A 17,724-nucleotide genomic window follows, 5' to 3' on the forward strand; every position below is an offset into this window, starting at 1 on the left:
AGCTCAGGAGATGGCATATCAGAAGGTAAAGTGGATCTGATCCAATGAGTGAGTTGCTCTGTGTTTAGAATCACAGAATGGCCTGGGTTGAAAAGGACCACAGTGCTCATCCAGTTCCAACCCCCTGCTGTGTGCAGGTCACCAACCAGCAGCCCAGGCTGCCCAGAACCACATCCAGCCTGGCCTCGAATGCCTGCAGGGATGGGGCATCCACAGCCTCCTTGGGCAACCTGTTCCAGTGCATCACCACCTTCTGAGTGAAAAACTTCCTCCTCATATCCAACCCAAACCTCCCCTGTGTCAGTTTAAGACCATTCCCCCTTGTCCTATCACTATGTTGGCTAGGCGCAGCCAGATACAACATTTAGACTTCTCTCTATTCTGCCTTGGTCAATTGCTCTGAACACCATTCCTTCTTTTTGGGGCTCAACCACATAAATACAGACCCGGGAGTCCACAGAGCTGGTTCTGAGCCCATAGCAGTGTCAGACCATATCTGTGCTGAATGATGTATGCAGTGCTGAGCAGCTCTGAGAACAGCAAACGAAAGGGGAGAGGCAGAGCACAAACTCCACTAAATCACTGCGGTTTTATGCCCCCACCTTTTGCTGTTCCCATGAGCTTGAATAGCAAACTCCTGTGCTTTAAGGCTCAATGAAGCCTGAACTGCTCTTTTTAATTAGTGGTGTAAAAAGCCGTGTCTCTGAAGAGCTCTCTAAATAGGAAAGGGGAAAAAAATGTTTTCAAGCAGCTGTTGCCTTTACATCACTGAGTTTGGAGTGAATTCCCACCCCTTATTTTCCTTTAAACCTGCTAATTAAGCAGCTGCTTCTATCTGCAGGTCAGCCAGTCAGCTAATGGACTCCCCACAGCCTGCAGTGCATCGTTTCCAGGAGGGTAAATAGGAAAAGCCCCTTGGAGATCCAGCTGGACTGGTTTGCCCACGGGGCCCTTTCTGAGCAGTACTGAAAGCAGGGACATAGGACAGAAAGGACAATAGCTCTGGAGGTTGTTACGTGGTGTTTGCTGGATATATGGCATAGCCTCTGCATGATGTGAGGCTATTAGCCAGCGGAGCTTCCCAGCTTGCAGTCATTCAGTTGAAGCCTAAACACATGAATAGCTCATATAAGGTGTGTGCAAAGTGCCTGGAGCTACTGAGTGTTCCAAAGGTCCAAGCTGTAGCACCTGGCTGCTGCTGGGCATTAATGGATGAGAACAAAGCTGACCATAGGACTCCATGTGCTGAGCATCCCACCAGGAGCTGGGAGTTTGGCAGCACATTAACGGCAGGAAAGAAGGAACTTGAGGTCAGGACTCCAGCATTCAGACCACCTGAGTTACCCCAACCACTGCACAGTCTGGTGTAGCTTTTGCTCTATTTTTCTAGCAGTGCCATCCAGCATTTTTGAGAGGTCACTGGCAAGAACTCTGTCAGGCTGACTTAGATGAATTTATTTTTGTTTCTGTTTCCACATCCCTCTCTCACTTTGACACATTTTTTTAATAACAAAACTTCTTAACACTTTGAGAAGCAGTGCTGAGTTGAGTAACTCAGTGGAGAGCACTGAATGAGTCTGGTGCTCAGCCTTGATTCTTCTAGCTTCTATTTCCACGTGGGCTGTAAACACCATCCTGAGTGTTCTGGAAGTCATGAAGGTAGGGAACAGTCACTATCAGAGTGGGTTTGGGAGCAAGGACGTTCTGCTTTGCTAGAAGCTGACAAATATTCCAGGATGTGTGAATTGTTTGTTTGTTTGTTTCTATTCCACTGTATTCATTTGCCTCCTTTAAACCTGCTCTCCAGTTTCAAGTGGATGTTCCCTTTGAATGCCTTGTCTTTAAGGCCTTCTAGCTTCCCTGACCTTTTCCATTCCAAGAGAAAAATGCTGTGGCAAGTCAGCGGGCATTCACTTCTCCTTTCACTGCTTTCAGCAACTTCCTTTGTCACCATAAGCCTGTGGGAGCTGCCACGTCTGCCCTCCCGATATCCCCAAAGGATGCTTTAAGGGCTGTGAATGCAGCCTACATCAGGCAGGCCTGCAATGACACCTGGCGTTCAGTGCAGGAAAACGCCACTTCTCCTCTCTCCCCTGCTCAGCCATCGTGAGGAGTCAGGTGTGAACGGGCTGCTTGAGGGGGGAAAGCAGATAATTGTTTCTAGATTTGCTGGAGAGCTTTTTATCCAGACCGTGCATCCCATGCAATCCTGCAGTATGGATGGTGCAGGTTGGCTGAACTGATTTGTCTGATCTTTGATGAAACGAAGTGAAACCTTTGAGTGATAGTGGTGAGAAGTTACGGCTTCGTATGTCAGAGAGAAAAATGGCACTTGTTTTTATCCCTACTGTCTAATTGAAGGTACATCTCTGTGTCCTTGAATAGTTTGAAATTCACTGTTCCTTTGTACGGGAAGGGAGAGGAGAGGAGAGGAGAGGAGAGGAGAGGAGAGGAGAGGAGAGGAGAAAGGAATGGATGGGAAGGGAGAGGAGAGGAGAAGGGACAAGAAACCAGAGATCTCGTGTTAGCCATATCCAGACCCAGGCTTTTCAGTTGATAAATATCCAGCTTACAATCTCAGAGATAGGTCAGCCAACCTGGTAAAGCCTCAACCTAAATCCATCCCAAGCCTTGTTGTGTGTCAGGCGCAGGCAACCCAAAAATCTTTGGAAATCAATGCACCATATCAAAGCATCAGCAAGATGCATGTAAAGCAGCTCATCTTACCCCACTTCATCTCTGGAGATGGATTGCTTGGGGTTGAACCAAAGCATGTTTTGTTAATAGCACTAATTGCTGTCTATCATCAAGAACATAGGGTCATTTACTGCTATTTTCTTAATTAAAAACCCACGCAGAAGCCTCTGATGAGATGAAGATCAGAACAGGCTCAATTTTCCATGCAAATGATTTGCTTCTGATCCTGACCCAGGATTTTCATAACAATTAGAGCCAGCGTGGGGCTCCCCACTGAGGCTCTGAGCTGCCCTGCAGTACCCAGCTGTCCCTCCCCTGCTCTCCTTGTGGGGTTCCTTTCATGCCTGCTTGTGAGGGCGTATGTGCACCTGAGGCATTTTCCCTCACTGACTTGAAAGCTGATGCTCTTCAACATTTAGCTCTGTCCCCACTTTCCTGTTTTATCCACGTTTGATCCCACTTGCTGAGTGGGAACCAGATGACAGGATTCCACTCTTTTTCCCTACTGGCCATCAACCTAGATGTGTTTTTTTCAGTCTTTTTTTAACCCCATGAATGAAAAGAGAAGTGCAGACCAGCTTCCTCAGAAGCCCATAAAACTACTTTTATCTTAGGAAAAACAAAATCCAACTACAGCTTTCTATGCTTGACTTCCTTCTAAATGTATGCCTTTATTCTTGTTACCTTTTGCAGCCATTAACCCCTGCCTTTCCTCCCTCAAAATCTCTTAAATAGTCAGATACAAACATATCTACTGGAAGAGGAGACAGGCCAAGCTCTCTCCCTCACATTTTTGCTTCAGAATGATTCCCTAAGCAGATATAAGCAGGATAAGATAGAGTTAATGATAACAGGTGAGTGCAGCCCACTAAGAAATGAATTAAACTCTGCGTGGAGTTTAGTGATGGTCACCATCAGGAAGCAATTCAATTTGCCCACGTTTTTCTTAGATGTAAATAGAGAAACTTACAATTTTGTCATTACAGAGGTGTCATTTCCTGCAACAAGCAAAGGAAAGCAAACTATAATTTGTTGAGAGAAATAGCTTTTCCTTCTAATGTCTTCTAGAGACATCTTTCTATCTTTCTATTGGTGTCTTCAGTTCTCAAGTAATCAGAATGCTTTAAGATGTGAATTATGGCTAGGAGGAAAAAGAGAAAGCTATGTAAAACCAATGTGTGCTCGAGGCAGTCCAGTTCTCCAGCATAAGTGATTTCTTACCCTGTCACATCTCATCTACAGAGCCTGGGAGAAACTCTTTTTGTCCTGTTACTTTCATACCATGTTCTCCAAGCTGTGCCCTGCATTCTACATCCAGAGCAGGAGGGCTCGATGAAGCAAGATCCCCTCGTATGTCCTGGCTGGAAGTTTGATGACAGCCATTCTTCTGCTTCTGGCTCGTTCCATGGATGGCTTTCTCAGAGGTCCAGGCAGGTCTAGAACTCCCTTGAGTGCGACTGTCAGGGTTCAGCTCATCCCAGGGTGTTACAGGGCTCTGCTCAGTCAGTACTGCTCCCACAGTGCCTGCACTAAGCTATTGACAGAGAGGAACACATATTGGAGCTTGTATTTATGTGCAGCAGATCCCTTTACTTACAGGACAAAGACACAAGTTCAACATCTCAGCCATTCGTGGATTCCGTGTTCACCTCCTTACTTGCTGGGCAGGTCCATGGCCACTTCCCATCTTCCTTTTCATGGAGACAGCTGGATTCCAGTGACACACCAGGCTGTCATTTTGGACACTGTAGTTCTTGTTACCGAGGAGCCAGTAGGTTTTCATTTTCCCTTTGCTCTGGGACAAGAATAAGGAGAGAGCAGAAAATGGCTGTTTTCATGGGAAGCTGAGAATCACTATGGCTAGGGCTACTACTTGTGCTGCATTCTGCTAATTATCTCAGCTGCAGAGATAAGAAATGTTGCTACCTGGGAAAAGAGTTGTGATTTGCATGCTCTTTGGGTGCTCATGCTCATTCTCCCAGTGCAGAAAAATGTTGCTCGCTGGCAGTACTTCTGAGGGTTTAAGATCAGTCTTACATCTGTGAGTTTTTGTGACTGAATCCTAATATTTTCACCCATGTTTGTGTCGTTTCATGCAATGCAGGCACAACAGTTGTATTTCAAAGCATGCAGTAGTGCTTTTATTTTGATGAGGAGGAATCATGTATAGCCACTTCTAATTGAATTAGCAAGAGAACTTTGTGGCTGTGGGGCTTGTAATATGCAGAAGAGCAATGGCCAAATCCACCCTAACTCATTAAACTCCCTTACTGTAACACAGCTACAGAAAGCAGGTTACCTTGACTTCAATTTCTCCTCTCAGTTCAATTTCATAGGCATCATCTGTGAGAAGAGCATTGTACGTAGCAGAGCTGATGTGGATCTTCTGTGCTAGGATTCAGAACAGAACGTTAGAAAGGAGTGATTGCTCCATTCCTGGAGACCGTGCTGCTGGCTGGTTGAGGGACTGTGCCAATCTACCTTGCCCACCACCTCACCTTGAGTACTGGGTGAAATTCTGGGCACAACAGTACAGAAAGGACAGCCTAAAGCTGCCTTGTGGCATCCTGCTGGTCTCTCATGGCATCCTACAGCTCTCTCATAGCATCTTGCAGCTTCTCATAGCAGCCTGCAGTTCCCTCATGGCACCCTACAGTTCCCTCATGGCATCCTGCAGCTCCCTTATGGCATCCTACATCTCCCTCCCCTTGTGCCAGAGCCACTTACGCAAGCTGGTGGACTCCATGCGTGAGGCAGTGTTTACGGTGTCCCCAAAAAGGCAGTAGCGAGGCATTTTGTAGCCCACAACTCCAGCTACGCAGGCTCCCGTGTGTATCCCAGCCCTCAGCTGCAGCCTGCTTGCTGGCATGTGAGGGATCACGACCTGACGAACGGCTGCCAGGAGATCCAGAGACATTTTGGCAATCTCATCTGCATGTTTTGTGCCGTTCCTCTCTGGCAGGCCGCTCACTACCATGTAGGCATCACCGATGGTTTCCACCTGATGGAAAGGGATGTCTGTCACTGAGCACTGAGTTTTCTTTCAAAAGGAAATTGCAGCTTGTAAGCAGGAGGGGAACTGACTTTTTACATGGTCTGATAGTGACAGGGCAAGGGGAAATGGCTTTAAACTACAAGAGGGGAGATAAAGGTTAGATGTTAGGAAGGCATTCTTTATTCTGAGGGTGGTGAAGCCCTGGCAATGCCCAGAGAGCTGTGGGTGCCCCATCCCTGGAGACGCCAAGGCCATGGATGGGCCCTGTGCAGTTTGAGCTGGTGGGGGTACCCAGCCCACAACAGGGAAGTTGGAACTGGATGATCTTTAAGATTCCTTCCCATGTAATCCATTCTATGATAACACAGTCCCTGTGTGATGGGGGATTGCACTTCATGGCTTCTGACCAGCTGGATGGGTGTCTTTAATATTCACCAGCACACGGTACGTAGGATTCCAGCTACATCCAGATTCCTTGCCTGTGGGTTTGTCCTCACCTTGTAAACGTCGTAAGACTCAATCCTGCTGTCAAAGCAGATGTAGAGATTGTTGAGCATCTCAACAACCTGCAGGGGGGTACAGGAGGCAGCAATGCTCGTGAAGCCCACAATGTCTGAGAAAAAGATGGTCACCTGTCACAGGGAGAAGGCAGGTGTGAAGCTGAGGCCTGCAGGCAGCAGTGGCTGCTGCTCTGACTCTGAAATGTTCTCTATTATTTTGCTGCAATTTATCTCCTATACGTGGTTCTGTGAGTTCCTTGCTTTAGATGGGAGACTGAAAGTCTGAAGGTCAAGCGCTTTGTAAGCAGGGATCAACAAACTTCTAGATGTGAGTCCTTTTATTTGTGCTTATTATTACCCACTCACCCAGAAGAGCCACCTTTTCACTCTCTGCACTGGCTTTCCTACTTTTGATGTTGTGACTATTGTGGGTTATCACAAATGGTGCAATTACAGGTAGTTTTGTCAGTGATAACTCCAAATTAAACGCAAACTTATTGTATTTCACAGCTGAAGGTAACGGAGTGTCCAGGTGAAAAAGGCTGAAGGGAATGAACAACTACTTTCTAATTGGGGTTTTGGCTGTGGGCTGTGCAGCTCAGCTGCTAAGTTGAGCACTGGCAGCAGCACGCTGTGAGGCAGAGCTTCAAACACACGGATGCTTTGGCCAAACTCTGCCGTTGTTTTTATGCCTGTCTGAGGCTGTGACATCTTTGGTCCTTCTCATCCATCTCTAAATCCCGTGCTGTCCTTCCAATTACCCTATGAAACCATACTGACACGTACAGGCAGGATTTGTCCCGTGTTGCTTTTTGGTGGTTGTGATTGGGGTTTCTTTTGTGATTTGCTCCATTTTACAAGGAGGAAACTCAGTTCTTCCCACTGCATACCTGTGAAGGAATGATGTGGGCAGGCTCTTAGGAGTAGGCTCTTAAACCCAAGTAAGACAATGTGCCTTGCCTTTGATATCTTTACCATCTAAAGCTATACTTCTGGAAATTTCAGCTCTTCTTCCAACCTGAGTGCTTCATGGGACATCATTGTACAGCTTTTTCCAAACCCCATAATCAATATTAGGACTTATATTCACACTCATCTAGGAGTGCTAAAATAGATTCCTCAAAGCAGAGGAAGGTAGGTGCTCTCTTTCTGAATGTTTTCCCACCCCTGGTGTCAGCAGCTTTTTCCATTTGCTAGCACAGACTAGATTTACCTGATCATAATTTTCTGCCTCGACTTTTTGGCATTTCCTTAGCTGCTTGGCCACAGATTTGGGTAACATCTGGTGCAGGAGATCCTCAGCCAGCTGCCTCTCCCGTTTCAAGTCCTGTGTCTTTTCCTTGAGGCTCCTGGCATAGTTGTGAATCCAATCTGTCATTTGCTTGAAGAATATCAGGGTTATGGGGTAAATGAGGCAGGCTATCACTAGCAGGCTGATCTTCAGGCTCGTTGTGAACAGGATTTCTTTAGATTTCTTGATGAGCTTTTCCTGTCCCCTCTGCAGGAGGCAGCTCTGCATGTTTAGGAGTCCCTTCAGCAAGGCTTCAATGGAGGCAAACTCATCCGAGCCCAGGAATGGGATGAAAAAATGGATCCCTTCAGAGGAGGTGAAATGAAGCGATTGGTTGACGTTATCCCTCCAGCACTTCTGTGTACTCTCTGATGAGAAGACAGCATAGTTGAGAGTGGCTGCAAGCTGATGCAGTGTTGTTTGAAGGCTGACGGATACTGGCATTAACTGAGCTTTCAGCACAGCTTCTCCTATTAGAAAGATGAGTTTAAAAGCCACTATGTCTGCCCAGTCAGGATTACGTCGCACAGCTTTGAGGTCTTCATGGGGACTGCTAAAAAGCCCCAGCAGTTCAGAAATCACTCCAGATAGCATCTCGCTGGCTTCACTACCCCCTGTGCTATTCATTCTCTGTCTCATGTCAATGATGTAAAGCCTACAGGTAGAGATTTTCTCCTTCTTGCATCGACAATCCTCACAAGACAGTTCTGCTTCGCTTGCTTTGCAGAGGGAGTTCAGATTCTCTAATAGCTGAGCATGAAATGATGTATTCCTCTTGTGTGCTGCTGGGAACAGCCAGCTGTGCCTTTCTTCCTGCAGCAGAGAAATGAGGCGAATGGCCCAAAGGGTTTCACAGGAGGCAAGTTCCTGAAGGGCCTTCCCTGTGCTTCTCCATGCTTCCAAGCTGCTGCTCAGATCAAAGGAAACAGCTCCAAGGAGGCTGCAGAGGGAGACCACGCATGCCAGCAGGATCCTTTGAGCTGTTTTTCTACCACCAGCACTGGAAAAGGAAGAATATCTAAAAGAAAGAAATGAAAGAAAGAAGGAAAAGAGGGGTGGAATGTGGCAGGGGAGTCTGATCATGGTGGTATTTCTTACAGCTCCCAAAAACATGGCTGGAGCTAACAGTGATACATCCTGAAACGAAGCAAAGGGATCAAGCATTAGCTGTACATTATTGAAAGAAATATTTGCTCGTATTTTTTTCCTTCCGATGCTTTCTTTTAAAAGAAAATGGTGGAAAAGAGACAGTTCTTGTGATGCTGGGATGGGATCGTGCCATTCTCCTGTGAGTATGAAGAGAGATATGAGTGTTTGCAGTGTTTTATTCCCTGTGGAGCTCCTGTCTAAACCTCAAAGCAGCCCATGAAAAAACGGCTCTGTGATTTCAGTGGTTGTGATCTGCAACTGTTAAAATTTTTGATCAAAGTTGTGACCAAAACTTTTGGAATTTGTTCTTAATGGGGAATTTCCAGAAAATGGATGATTTGCGTTGATACGTTCAAATATGCTTAAATGCTTATAAAATATGCTTAAATATTTCCACTTTGTTGTCCAAATATTTCAAGGGGGAAATTATTCAAATTTCAGTTCTGTTTCAGTTTTTACAGGAGTACACATCCCCATCTGTTACTTTTTTGTCTGTAATATTTGTTGTCTGAGCCTCATGGTTACCTCTTCTCTTCCGTAACACTCGTAACTGACACCCAGTCTACACAGCAAAATAACCTCTTAACAATTTTCAGTTAACCGTTTACAACCCTGCCTTAATGATGCTCACACAAACAACTCAGGATGTTACAATGAAGCACCCAAACAACCTTCCTCTCCAACTGCTAAAGCACCAACAAGGAACCAGGCTGCTGATCGGAAGGAGAGAGATCTGCAGCGATGCTGCCAGCGCCCACTGCTGCATCTGACCATTCCTGCTGCTGAACCCCGACACCCCCGGGTGTCACGGGGTGCTGTCTGTAAAAGCACTTTGCAGTGCTGCCACACTCACCTGTGCTGACCTGCTGGCACCCGTGCTGCCTTCTCACCGGGCATCTCCACTGCTGGTCCCACTGCGTCCCGCTCAGATCCCATCTGCTGCCTGCCCACCTCCTGCTATGCCAGTGCTTTGCTTCCTCACCCCTCTACCCTCAGAGTTGTTCCTGTGGCTCTCCACTCTTCTGATCCTCGCTCTTCTCACAGCAGGCTCGCACCCCCCAGGGAATATCAAGCTCCAGCCCAAGGTAGGGGAAAGGCTTTAAAAGGTCCTCAGCATTATCGCGAAATACGTGCTTGGCTCTTGACAATGCGCAAGAAGAAATGACAGAGACACGTGTTTTTCTTTCATGTTGCAAAAAACAGTGTTTATTGCAGTGAAAAGCGTAATTTCCCAGCTATCTGTGATCAAAGGTGTCATGATTATGACTTTATTCAAACTGTTGTTCTTGGCACTGCTCTCATCTGTCATGCAGGTCTCCCTGGGTTAGTTGTTTTCTATAACCTATAAAAAGGTGGCACAGATCAGACCATGAGAGCCAGCTATTTGTGAGCAGTGTGTGTTGTGTTTGGGATGCGGGATTTACAAAACTGAAACAAGGTTTTTGCTCCTTGGCCACTCTTGAAATTAGGGTTTCTGTTATCTTATAAAACAGGTGGTGCTCCAGATTTGAGCATCATGCATTGCCTTCTAGGATGCGACTGTAACAATTAGTGTTATTGATAGGTACCAATCACTTCTGAAGTTGCACCAATCAAACTCCTAATGAGTATAAATCAATCTCTAGACTGAAGGAAAAATGCATTTCTAAACATCAAGACTTATGTAAAAGTGGAAATAACTTAAATACCTAAGTGCAAAGAGGATGCTTTATTTTTGCTTTGGGGTTGATTTTCATGCTGGTAAGGACCTACCTACAGAGATAGCTGCTTGTGTGTAAAAGAACCAGTTGAATCAAAAGTGATACAGCTCCCTGAGCAGATGGCAGAGCTGTCCATCAGATAACTGTCAAATAATTGTTCAGGTAGTTTTCCTTGAGAAGACACAGCTTTAAGATATATTTTTCCCTTCCTGGTCCTCCAGTAGTGACCTTAGAAATTGTCAGGTGTCATTATTCTCTAGTAGCAAGGCCTTGAGCTTTACCTCCTTGATCCAGCTGTCGAAAGCAGAGATCCGGGTGAAGACAGAAGGCTTCCGATAATAGTTGCAGCCAAGAGAAGAGCCAAAGCTGACAATACCATGCACTTCCCACACGCCATCTGCATTTTGGCAATTCAGTGGGCCACCAGAATCCCCCTGAGAAGAAGAGGAAATGCAGTTAATGGCAGTCATAGTGTGAGTAGTTCTTCCTTGTGTTTTAGGCTTTCCTTTCCATCAGGCCTGGTTGTGTCAAACCAAACCCTAAGGTTGGTGTTCTCTGGACTCACGTTACAACTGGAGGTGATTCCATCTCCACCAGCGCACACCATGTTGGTTTTCACTGAGCTTCCCCACCAGCTAGACTTGGAACAAGTTGCATAATCTACCACCAGCAACAGCCCTTGCTGCAGGTCATCTGGGAGAGCTCCATTTGCTGGGAAGTAACAGACACAAAGGAGTCATGACACCAGCTGGCAATGAAGGAAGAACAAAAGTGCATTGCTAAGTTTCTCCCAGGATCCGGGTACTATTCCTCCAGGTAAGAAACTTCATCTGGGCTGCATAATTCATTCCTTAGCTGCATTCTTTCATTTAAAAAAAAAAAAAAAAAAAAAAAAAAAAAAAAAAAAAAGGCTGTGACTTACCAGGAATTTCTGTTTCACTTATTAATGTCTCTTTGTTAGAGAAACAAAGGGCTCTTCTTTGTTCAGAATTTGCTTACTGCTCTGGGAACTGCTGCTTGAGCTGACGCTTCTGCTGAAGCCCCTGGGATTTCTCTTTACATCTATTCCCTTATGTGTCTTTCCAGTTACTCAGCAGAGTGTATCAGGATTAGAGAATTCCCAACCTGCTGTTAATATTCACGTTAGAACAGCTGCTGAAAACCTACTAAAGGGCCCTCTAGTGCATTACTAGATCCATTACAAGGAAAATAAGCTTGAAAGGCAGAGAAAATTCATATGGTGAGCGAAGTGGGCACCGATGAACTTGGGTTTGAGGGGATCTTGATCATCACCAACAACCTTTTTCCAGTCAATCCCGAGGAAGATGGCAGTGCTGAAGGCCTTTGTTTTGCAGTTTTGCCCATCTCCCACTACTCACTCTGCAGTCTTCCCCATCCCGTCACATAGCAGGCAGTGTTGGATGACAGGATGCTTTCTGCAGGAGGGAGGCAGGCCAGCCGGATTTTGTCGCTCAATTCAACGTGTTCGGTGAGTTTGATCAAAGCAATGTCATTCCTGTGGTCATATGAACACTTGTGAGAGGGGTGAGGGGACAAAGAGGATTGCAAATAGTTAAGAGACAGCAGAACGACAAAAAGAAATTATTTAAAAAAAGAGATGCAAGGGAGCAAAAGAGGCCACTGCACAAGCAGTAAAGATTCCTCCACCCTTAAAACAGTGGGGAAATCCATGCACTGGAAGACTGTTCCCTGCAGAGCTGTCCCACTTTCGTGCTGGCAGCCCTCTGGAATGTTTCCTTTATAGGTTCTCTTCACCAAAAACAGATGCATGTGTGAGAACCAACTACAGGCACCTGGAAAGTGAAATGGTTTTTTTGCTAATGTGCTCAACCCACCAGCATGCACAGGAGTCCTTCAAAGTCCCTACGAGGGTATTAATACCATTTAATTGATCATACTCCATGTTTATGTCTTTCATGCAAGATGTTCAAAATGGTTTTTAAATTGTTTGATCAATTTATTCCCTCCTGCTTTATGAAGAAAATTATTGCCTAGAATAGCAGTTTCTCATCAAAACATGAACATGCAGAATGGCAGCTGAAAATGCAATTAATCAATTAGCAATTAATATGGGAAGCTCTTTATCTTCTCTTGAGGAGGAAAGGTACAGTCTGGAGCAAACATTTTGAAGTTTTTGAAGTTTTGCTTTGCTTCCTGTAGGTGAATAAACACTTTCCACCAACTTACCCACTTGCAACGCTGTATGAATTCCATTTCTCATGGACAACAATTTTTTCTGGGAAGGCTGTGACAGATCCTTCCTCCTCAGCTGCTAGGTTGTATTTTCCAAGAAGCACTCGATAATTCCTGCTAGAACTGGACAAGAAAAGAACTAAAGTTCAGCTGTGTTAGTTACTGAATTATCAAATTGTCAATAATAACATGCAGCCAACTCTTCCTATTCCACGTGATGACCTCCTCTACCACCTACTGATGCCATAACCAGTGTGTAGTGGATGCACATATTCAAGGACATATGATAACAGACCACAGTTGGGTTGTCTCCATGGAAACAATTTTGATGATGGGGCAGCACATTTGTACCTGATCATTTCCTTCTTATACTTTCCTGTAGTATGAAGAGTGGACAAAACACAGAGCTCTTGACTCCATGGGAAGGAGAGAACTGGCATTAATATGTTTGGGTTTTTTTCTTCGTCTGTCTCCAGTCAAGCATTGCTTTATGAGCACAGACTTTAACTCAATGGTTTACCTGATGCAGTGTGCAGCTGTCAATACCCAGTTGGTTGCAATGAGGATTCCTCCACAGGTGTGATGCCAACCACTACTTGATTGGTATTGAAGAGAGGCCTAGGATCAACAGATATCAAGCAAGGCTCAGATTTTTGCTTGCTGATTTTTCCAATGTTGCATTTTCTTCCAGCACATGTATCACAACTTGCTACTTGAAGGTAATGGGAGGTCTTTAAGCTAGAAGAGTTTTGAAGAATCTTAGAACCATCAAGACCTCTAAGAGTACCTAGTGTAACTCTTCACCTACCGCCAGTACTGCCCACCAGTGCCACATCTCCACGTTCCTTGAACACCTCCAGGGATGGTGACCCCATCACTTCCCTGGGCAGCCTGTGCTACTGCATCACTGCTCTTTCAGAGAAGTTGTTTTCCCTAATACCCAACCTGAACTTCCACTGGTGCAACTTGAGGTTATTACCTCTCATCCGATTGCTGTCACCTAGAAGAGGCCAATCCCCACCTCACCACAACCTCCTTTCAGGACTTCCTGTCCTCAGGAGAAGGATTTCCTCCTTTCCTACCATTCAAAAGTTTGATTTTTTAATGTTTGGGGTTTTTTTTCCCCAAAGTTCAAGCCTGGTCCAAACAGAACATTTTGTTTTCTTCAAAAATCAATTTGTTAACTCAACGTACAACTGTGTTCCAGTAGGCATTGTATTCTCCACTGAATTTTACTGTATTCCCGCTAAATACGGGCTGGTCTACTGCGAGAACATGAAGACCTCTCTAAGCAGCAAGCTGTGGCATGCAAGGTATTACAACTCTAATAATTTCAGGGAAGAACAGAAGGATTCACCTGCCAGGGCCAGCTGTATGGTCTTGCATCTTCTCCTCCAACAACTCGAGACACAGCAGGTGGGTAGGCAGGAACCCCGCAGCCAAGGGCTGGAAAACATACAAAGATTTGTGTTTTAAGAGTAGGAACTGAAAAAGAATTCTGTAAGAGAGGCTGGGTTGGTTGGTTGGTTGTTCTTATGGTTTGTTTGTTGATTTAATATAGACAGTGTTTGTATGGAACGTTGACATTGAGATTTTGGAAAGGGTCCAGAGGAGGGCGGCTAAGATGATCAGGGGCTGGAGCACCTCACCTATGAGGACAGGCTGAGGGAGTTGGGCTTGTTCAGCCTGGAGAAGAGAAGGCTGCGGGGTGACCTCATTGCAGCCTATCAATACCTGAAGGGAACCTACACCCAGGAGGGGAGTAAACTCTTCAAAAGGGCTGACAACAGCAGGACTAGGGGAAATGGATCCAAGTTGAAGGAGGGAAGATTTAGGTTGGATGTTAGGGGGAAGTTCTTTACTAGGAGAGTGGTTAGGCCCTGGAACGGGCTGCCCAGGGAGGTTGTGGATGCCCCGTCCTTGGACGTGTTCAAGGCCAGGTTGGACGGGGTCCTGGGCAACCTGATCTGAATGTGTATGTTTGGTGGCCCTGCTAGGCAGGGGGGTTGGAACTACATGATCCTTGGGGTCCCTTCCAACCCGGGTGATTCTGTGATTCTGTTATTCTGTTGAAAGGCAGAGATACAGCCTACAATTGGATGTAATACAGGTGAAGATACAGCCATCAGTCAAGGCTGAGCAATGTTATATAAAGCCTATTTGTTTTCTGGCAGGTAATCAAATCATGTTGGCTCAACCAAATTCTCATGAATCAACTGAGATGCAGCTCATAGCTCATAGCACATGCAAAGCAATCTGGCATGGATTGACTGTGTTACAGAGCATTCAAGCTAAGTAAAATAACTTCTTGTTACAGGCTGAGAGCAGTGGTGCTCCTTGAACTTCTGTGATATGAACAGAATAACTTAGTACCTAGCTGCCATTCTGAACCTTTTATTTAACAAAAGCAATTAATTAATTGTCTTATTCTGCTTTAAAAAAAAAAAAAAATAGGAAAGCTGCTATTAGATTTTAATTCACTTTTTTCTTTAGAACTGGTATTGAAATTGAGCACATACCTGCAGCTGCCAGAGTCAGCACAGCAAAGAGGATTCCAAGCATGATGCCAGGTAACTGCATGCTGTGGGCTCTGCTTCACAGCTTGTTTTATATCTCACCTCCTGGAGACGTGAATATGTGAATGTCCTGACACCAATGGAAAACTGTGGGATAATTTTTTATATGCACAAATGCTTAAAGGAAGGGAAAAAAAAAAAACCCTATAGATTGACCTTGAATCTGGGCTAAATATAAAACTTTGGCTAAAAGCAATTTCAACTGACTTGCATGTAATCTATAGCAGTTGTTTGTTTTCCCATTGCCTTGAAAATTCATCAGAATGTGTTTCCTGTATGAAAACATTAATGAGTTATTCTAACACTGAATAGTATGTGAGCAGTAATGCTATCTGATGTGTAATCAGACAGTGATAGACTTCACAGAATCACAGAATGGCCCAGGTTGGAAGGGACCCCAAGGATCATGAGCCTCCAACCCCCTGTCACATGCAGGGCCACCAACTTCCACATTTAATACCAGACCAGGCTGCCCAGGGCCCCATCCTGCCTGGCCTTGAACACCTCCAGGGATGGATGGGGCATCCACAGCCTCTCTGGGCAGCTGTTCCAGCACCTCACCACTCTCACAACAAAGAACTTCCCCCTGACATCCAACCTAAATCTTCCCTCCCTCAACTTAAATCCATTTCCCCTTGTCCTGCAGTTATCTCCCCTTTCCAAGAGTTGATTCCCCTCCTGTTTGCAGGCTCCCTTCAGGTACTGAAGGCTACAATGAGGTCACCCCACAGCCTTCTTTTCTCCAGGCTGAACAAGCCCAGCTCCCTCAGCCTGTCTTCATCAGGAAGGTGCTCCAGTTCCCTGATCATCTTTGTGGCTCCTCTGGACCCTCTCCAACAGCTCCCTGTCCTTCTTGTACTGGGGGCTCCAGACCTGGATGCAGTAGAGGGGAACAATCACCTCCCTGTCCCTGCTGGCCACCCCTCTTCTGATGGACCTCAGGATCCCATTTACTTTCCAAGCTGCAATGCACACTGCTGGCTCATGTTCAGTTTTTCATCCATCAGGACCCCCAGGTCCTTCTCTGCAGGGCTGCTCTCAAGGAGCTCCTTCCAGTCTGTATGGATGCCTGGGATTCCTCCGGCCCAAGTGCCAAACCTTGCACTTTGCTCTATTGAATCTCATTATGTTCACCCAGACCCACCTTTCAAGTCTATGGAGGTCCCTCTGAATGGCATCCTTTCCTTTCACCGTGTCAACCACACCACTCAGCTTGGTGTCATCAGCAAATTGCTGAGGGTGCACTCGATTCCGTTGTCGACGTCATTGATAAAGATGCTAATGATGTTAAAGAGATTTGAACACATCAGTGGGATTGGAATCATTTCCAGACATCTCTTCAGACTTTAGTTGTTGTGTGATGATATGATTGCTTGAAATTTTGTTTGTCTGCTTTATTTTTTGACAGAATGGCAATGTATCTTCTTTCCTAAACCAAGTTGCATTGTGTTTCAGCTCGCCATCCTTCCTCAGTAAAACCAACTGCGATTGCTTGGGAGCAGATGTTACAAGGAGTACAGAGAACAAGCTGTCTGTGATGATGGAGGATGATGCAGCATGGTGAGCCAGGCTTTATTTCTTTTCTGTCCCTTCAGTTCTTAGATCAGTGGCACTTCCCTGGAAGCAAATGAGGTTTCTGTAGTACAGCAAATGGGCATTTTCATGGTGGAAGGCAGAAATATATAATCCTTTGCTGTTTCTTTTTCCCTCTCAAGAATGCATTGTCCCACCAAAACAATGCTTTACGTGGTTGGACTGGATGATCTTGGAGGTCTTTTCCAACTTGGTGATTCTATTATATGAACAACAGTGCTTGAACAAGTTGCATTCTGAACTTCAATTTGAATCAACCCAACTGTTCTAGCATTTTGGGTTTATCACGTGACAAAAACAAAAATCTGGATTAACCAACCATAGAATTGAGATTATAAAAAAACTGAAAAATCAGCAATTAATTCTCTCAACATCTAAATTTATACAATGAAACAACGTACTGTGCTTTCAGCTTCCATGCAGCTTTCTGTATACTGTTCTGCCACTCTCTCTTCATTAAATAACAATGAAAATTAAGTATAAATTCTGGATGTCAATTACTATTTCAGTTTTCCTTCTTTGTGGGTATGGCATAAATATGGACTTGCTTGGGCTATTTTTTTTTTTTTTCCAAGCATTTTTACAATCATTTCACAAGCAATCTTCTGCTACATTAGGGGAAACCCTTTTCTCTCTTATTTTTTTCTTTTCCTCTTTGTAAAGGAATTCTAAGTTATTTCATTGCCTGGGGAGGAGTTTAATAAGAATCCCATTTTTAATGGAGAACCCCCTCAAAACTTTTGTGTGTTGCTCCGTTTCTGCTTTATGTAACAATTGCTCATTGTCTTTTCCAGGTCTAGTCTGAATAGGCTGAAGTATCTTTCTTGGGCTCAGTGGACATCGTATGTTAGCAGCTCTGCTGTCGTACGTCAAAAACCTCATCCCAGTGCCATGATGGCTTTGGAAACAGCTCCTGTCTTCGTGCTGAATGTTTCACAGAACCTACACAGCTCACGGGGCTTCAGTAAGAAAGAGCACAGGTACTTCCAGTGTGTTGTTAAAGCATAAT

At 45.1% G+C, this 17,724-nt stretch overlaps 2 protein-coding genes across 2 annotated transcripts in view; one reads left to right on the plus strand and one right to left on the minus strand.

Moving 5' to 3' along the window:
- Positions 1-9,809: 9,809 nt before the first annotated feature.
- LOC122186404 (chymotrypsin-like elastase family member 2A) lies at positions 9,810-15,137 on the minus strand. The gene is made up of 8 exons (XM_042883025.1): positions 15,066-15,137; positions 13,904-13,992; positions 13,067-13,164; positions 12,541-12,669; positions 11,712-11,848; positions 10,898-11,043; positions 10,614-10,766; positions 9,810-9,974 (listed from the first exon to the last, which is right to left on the minus strand). Exons 1-8 carry the CDS (start codon positions 15,124-15,126, stop codon positions 9,957-9,959), a joined length of 831 nt encoding a protein of 276 aa, XP_042738959.1. The 5' UTR covers positions 15,127-15,137; the 3' UTR covers positions 9,810-9,956.
- PLOD1 (procollagen-lysine,2-oxoglutarate 5-dioxygenase 1) overlaps positions 13,461-17,724 on the plus strand; it is a 28,909-nt gene continuing 24,645 nt past the window's right edge. The window contains exons 1-4 of the mRNA XM_042883022.1: positions 13,461-13,962; positions 15,040-15,116; positions 16,578-16,682; positions 17,510-17,695. Of these exons, the coding sequence (XP_042738956.1) occupies positions 17,644-17,695 (52 nt within the window). The 5' untranslated portion in view covers positions 13,461-13,962; positions 15,040-15,116; positions 16,578-16,682; positions 17,510-17,643. The remainder of the gene's footprint in view (positions 13,963-15,039; positions 15,117-16,577; positions 16,683-17,509; positions 17,696-17,724) is intronic.

This window comes from Lagopus leucura, unplaced genomic scaffold (genome assembly GCF_019238085.1).
Source record: "Lagopus leucura isolate 7727_CA_CO unplaced genomic scaffold, USGS_WTPT01 Super-Scaffold_100037, whole genome shotgun sequence".
In the NCBI taxonomy this organism is placed as follows: domain Eukaryota; kingdom Metazoa; phylum Chordata; class Aves; order Galliformes; family Phasianidae; genus Lagopus; species Lagopus leucura.

What these genes read in the sequence shown, in the direction of transcription:
- LOC122186404 (XM_042883025.1), bottom strand. Translation starts at nt 15,126, where the DNA reads ATGCAGTTACCTGGCATCATGCTTGGAATCCTCTTTGCTGTGCTGACT. An exon ending in CATACAGCTGGCCCTGGCAG is followed by an intron (nt 13,165 to 13,903) that starts GTGAATCCTTCT and finishes TGTTGATCCTAG; the next exon opens with GCCTCTCTTCAATACCAATC. An exon ending in GGGATGGGGAAGACTGCAGA is followed by an intron (nt 11,044 to 11,711) that starts GTGAGTAGTGGG and finishes GTTACTTCCCAG; the next exon opens with CAAATGGAGCTCTCCCAGAT.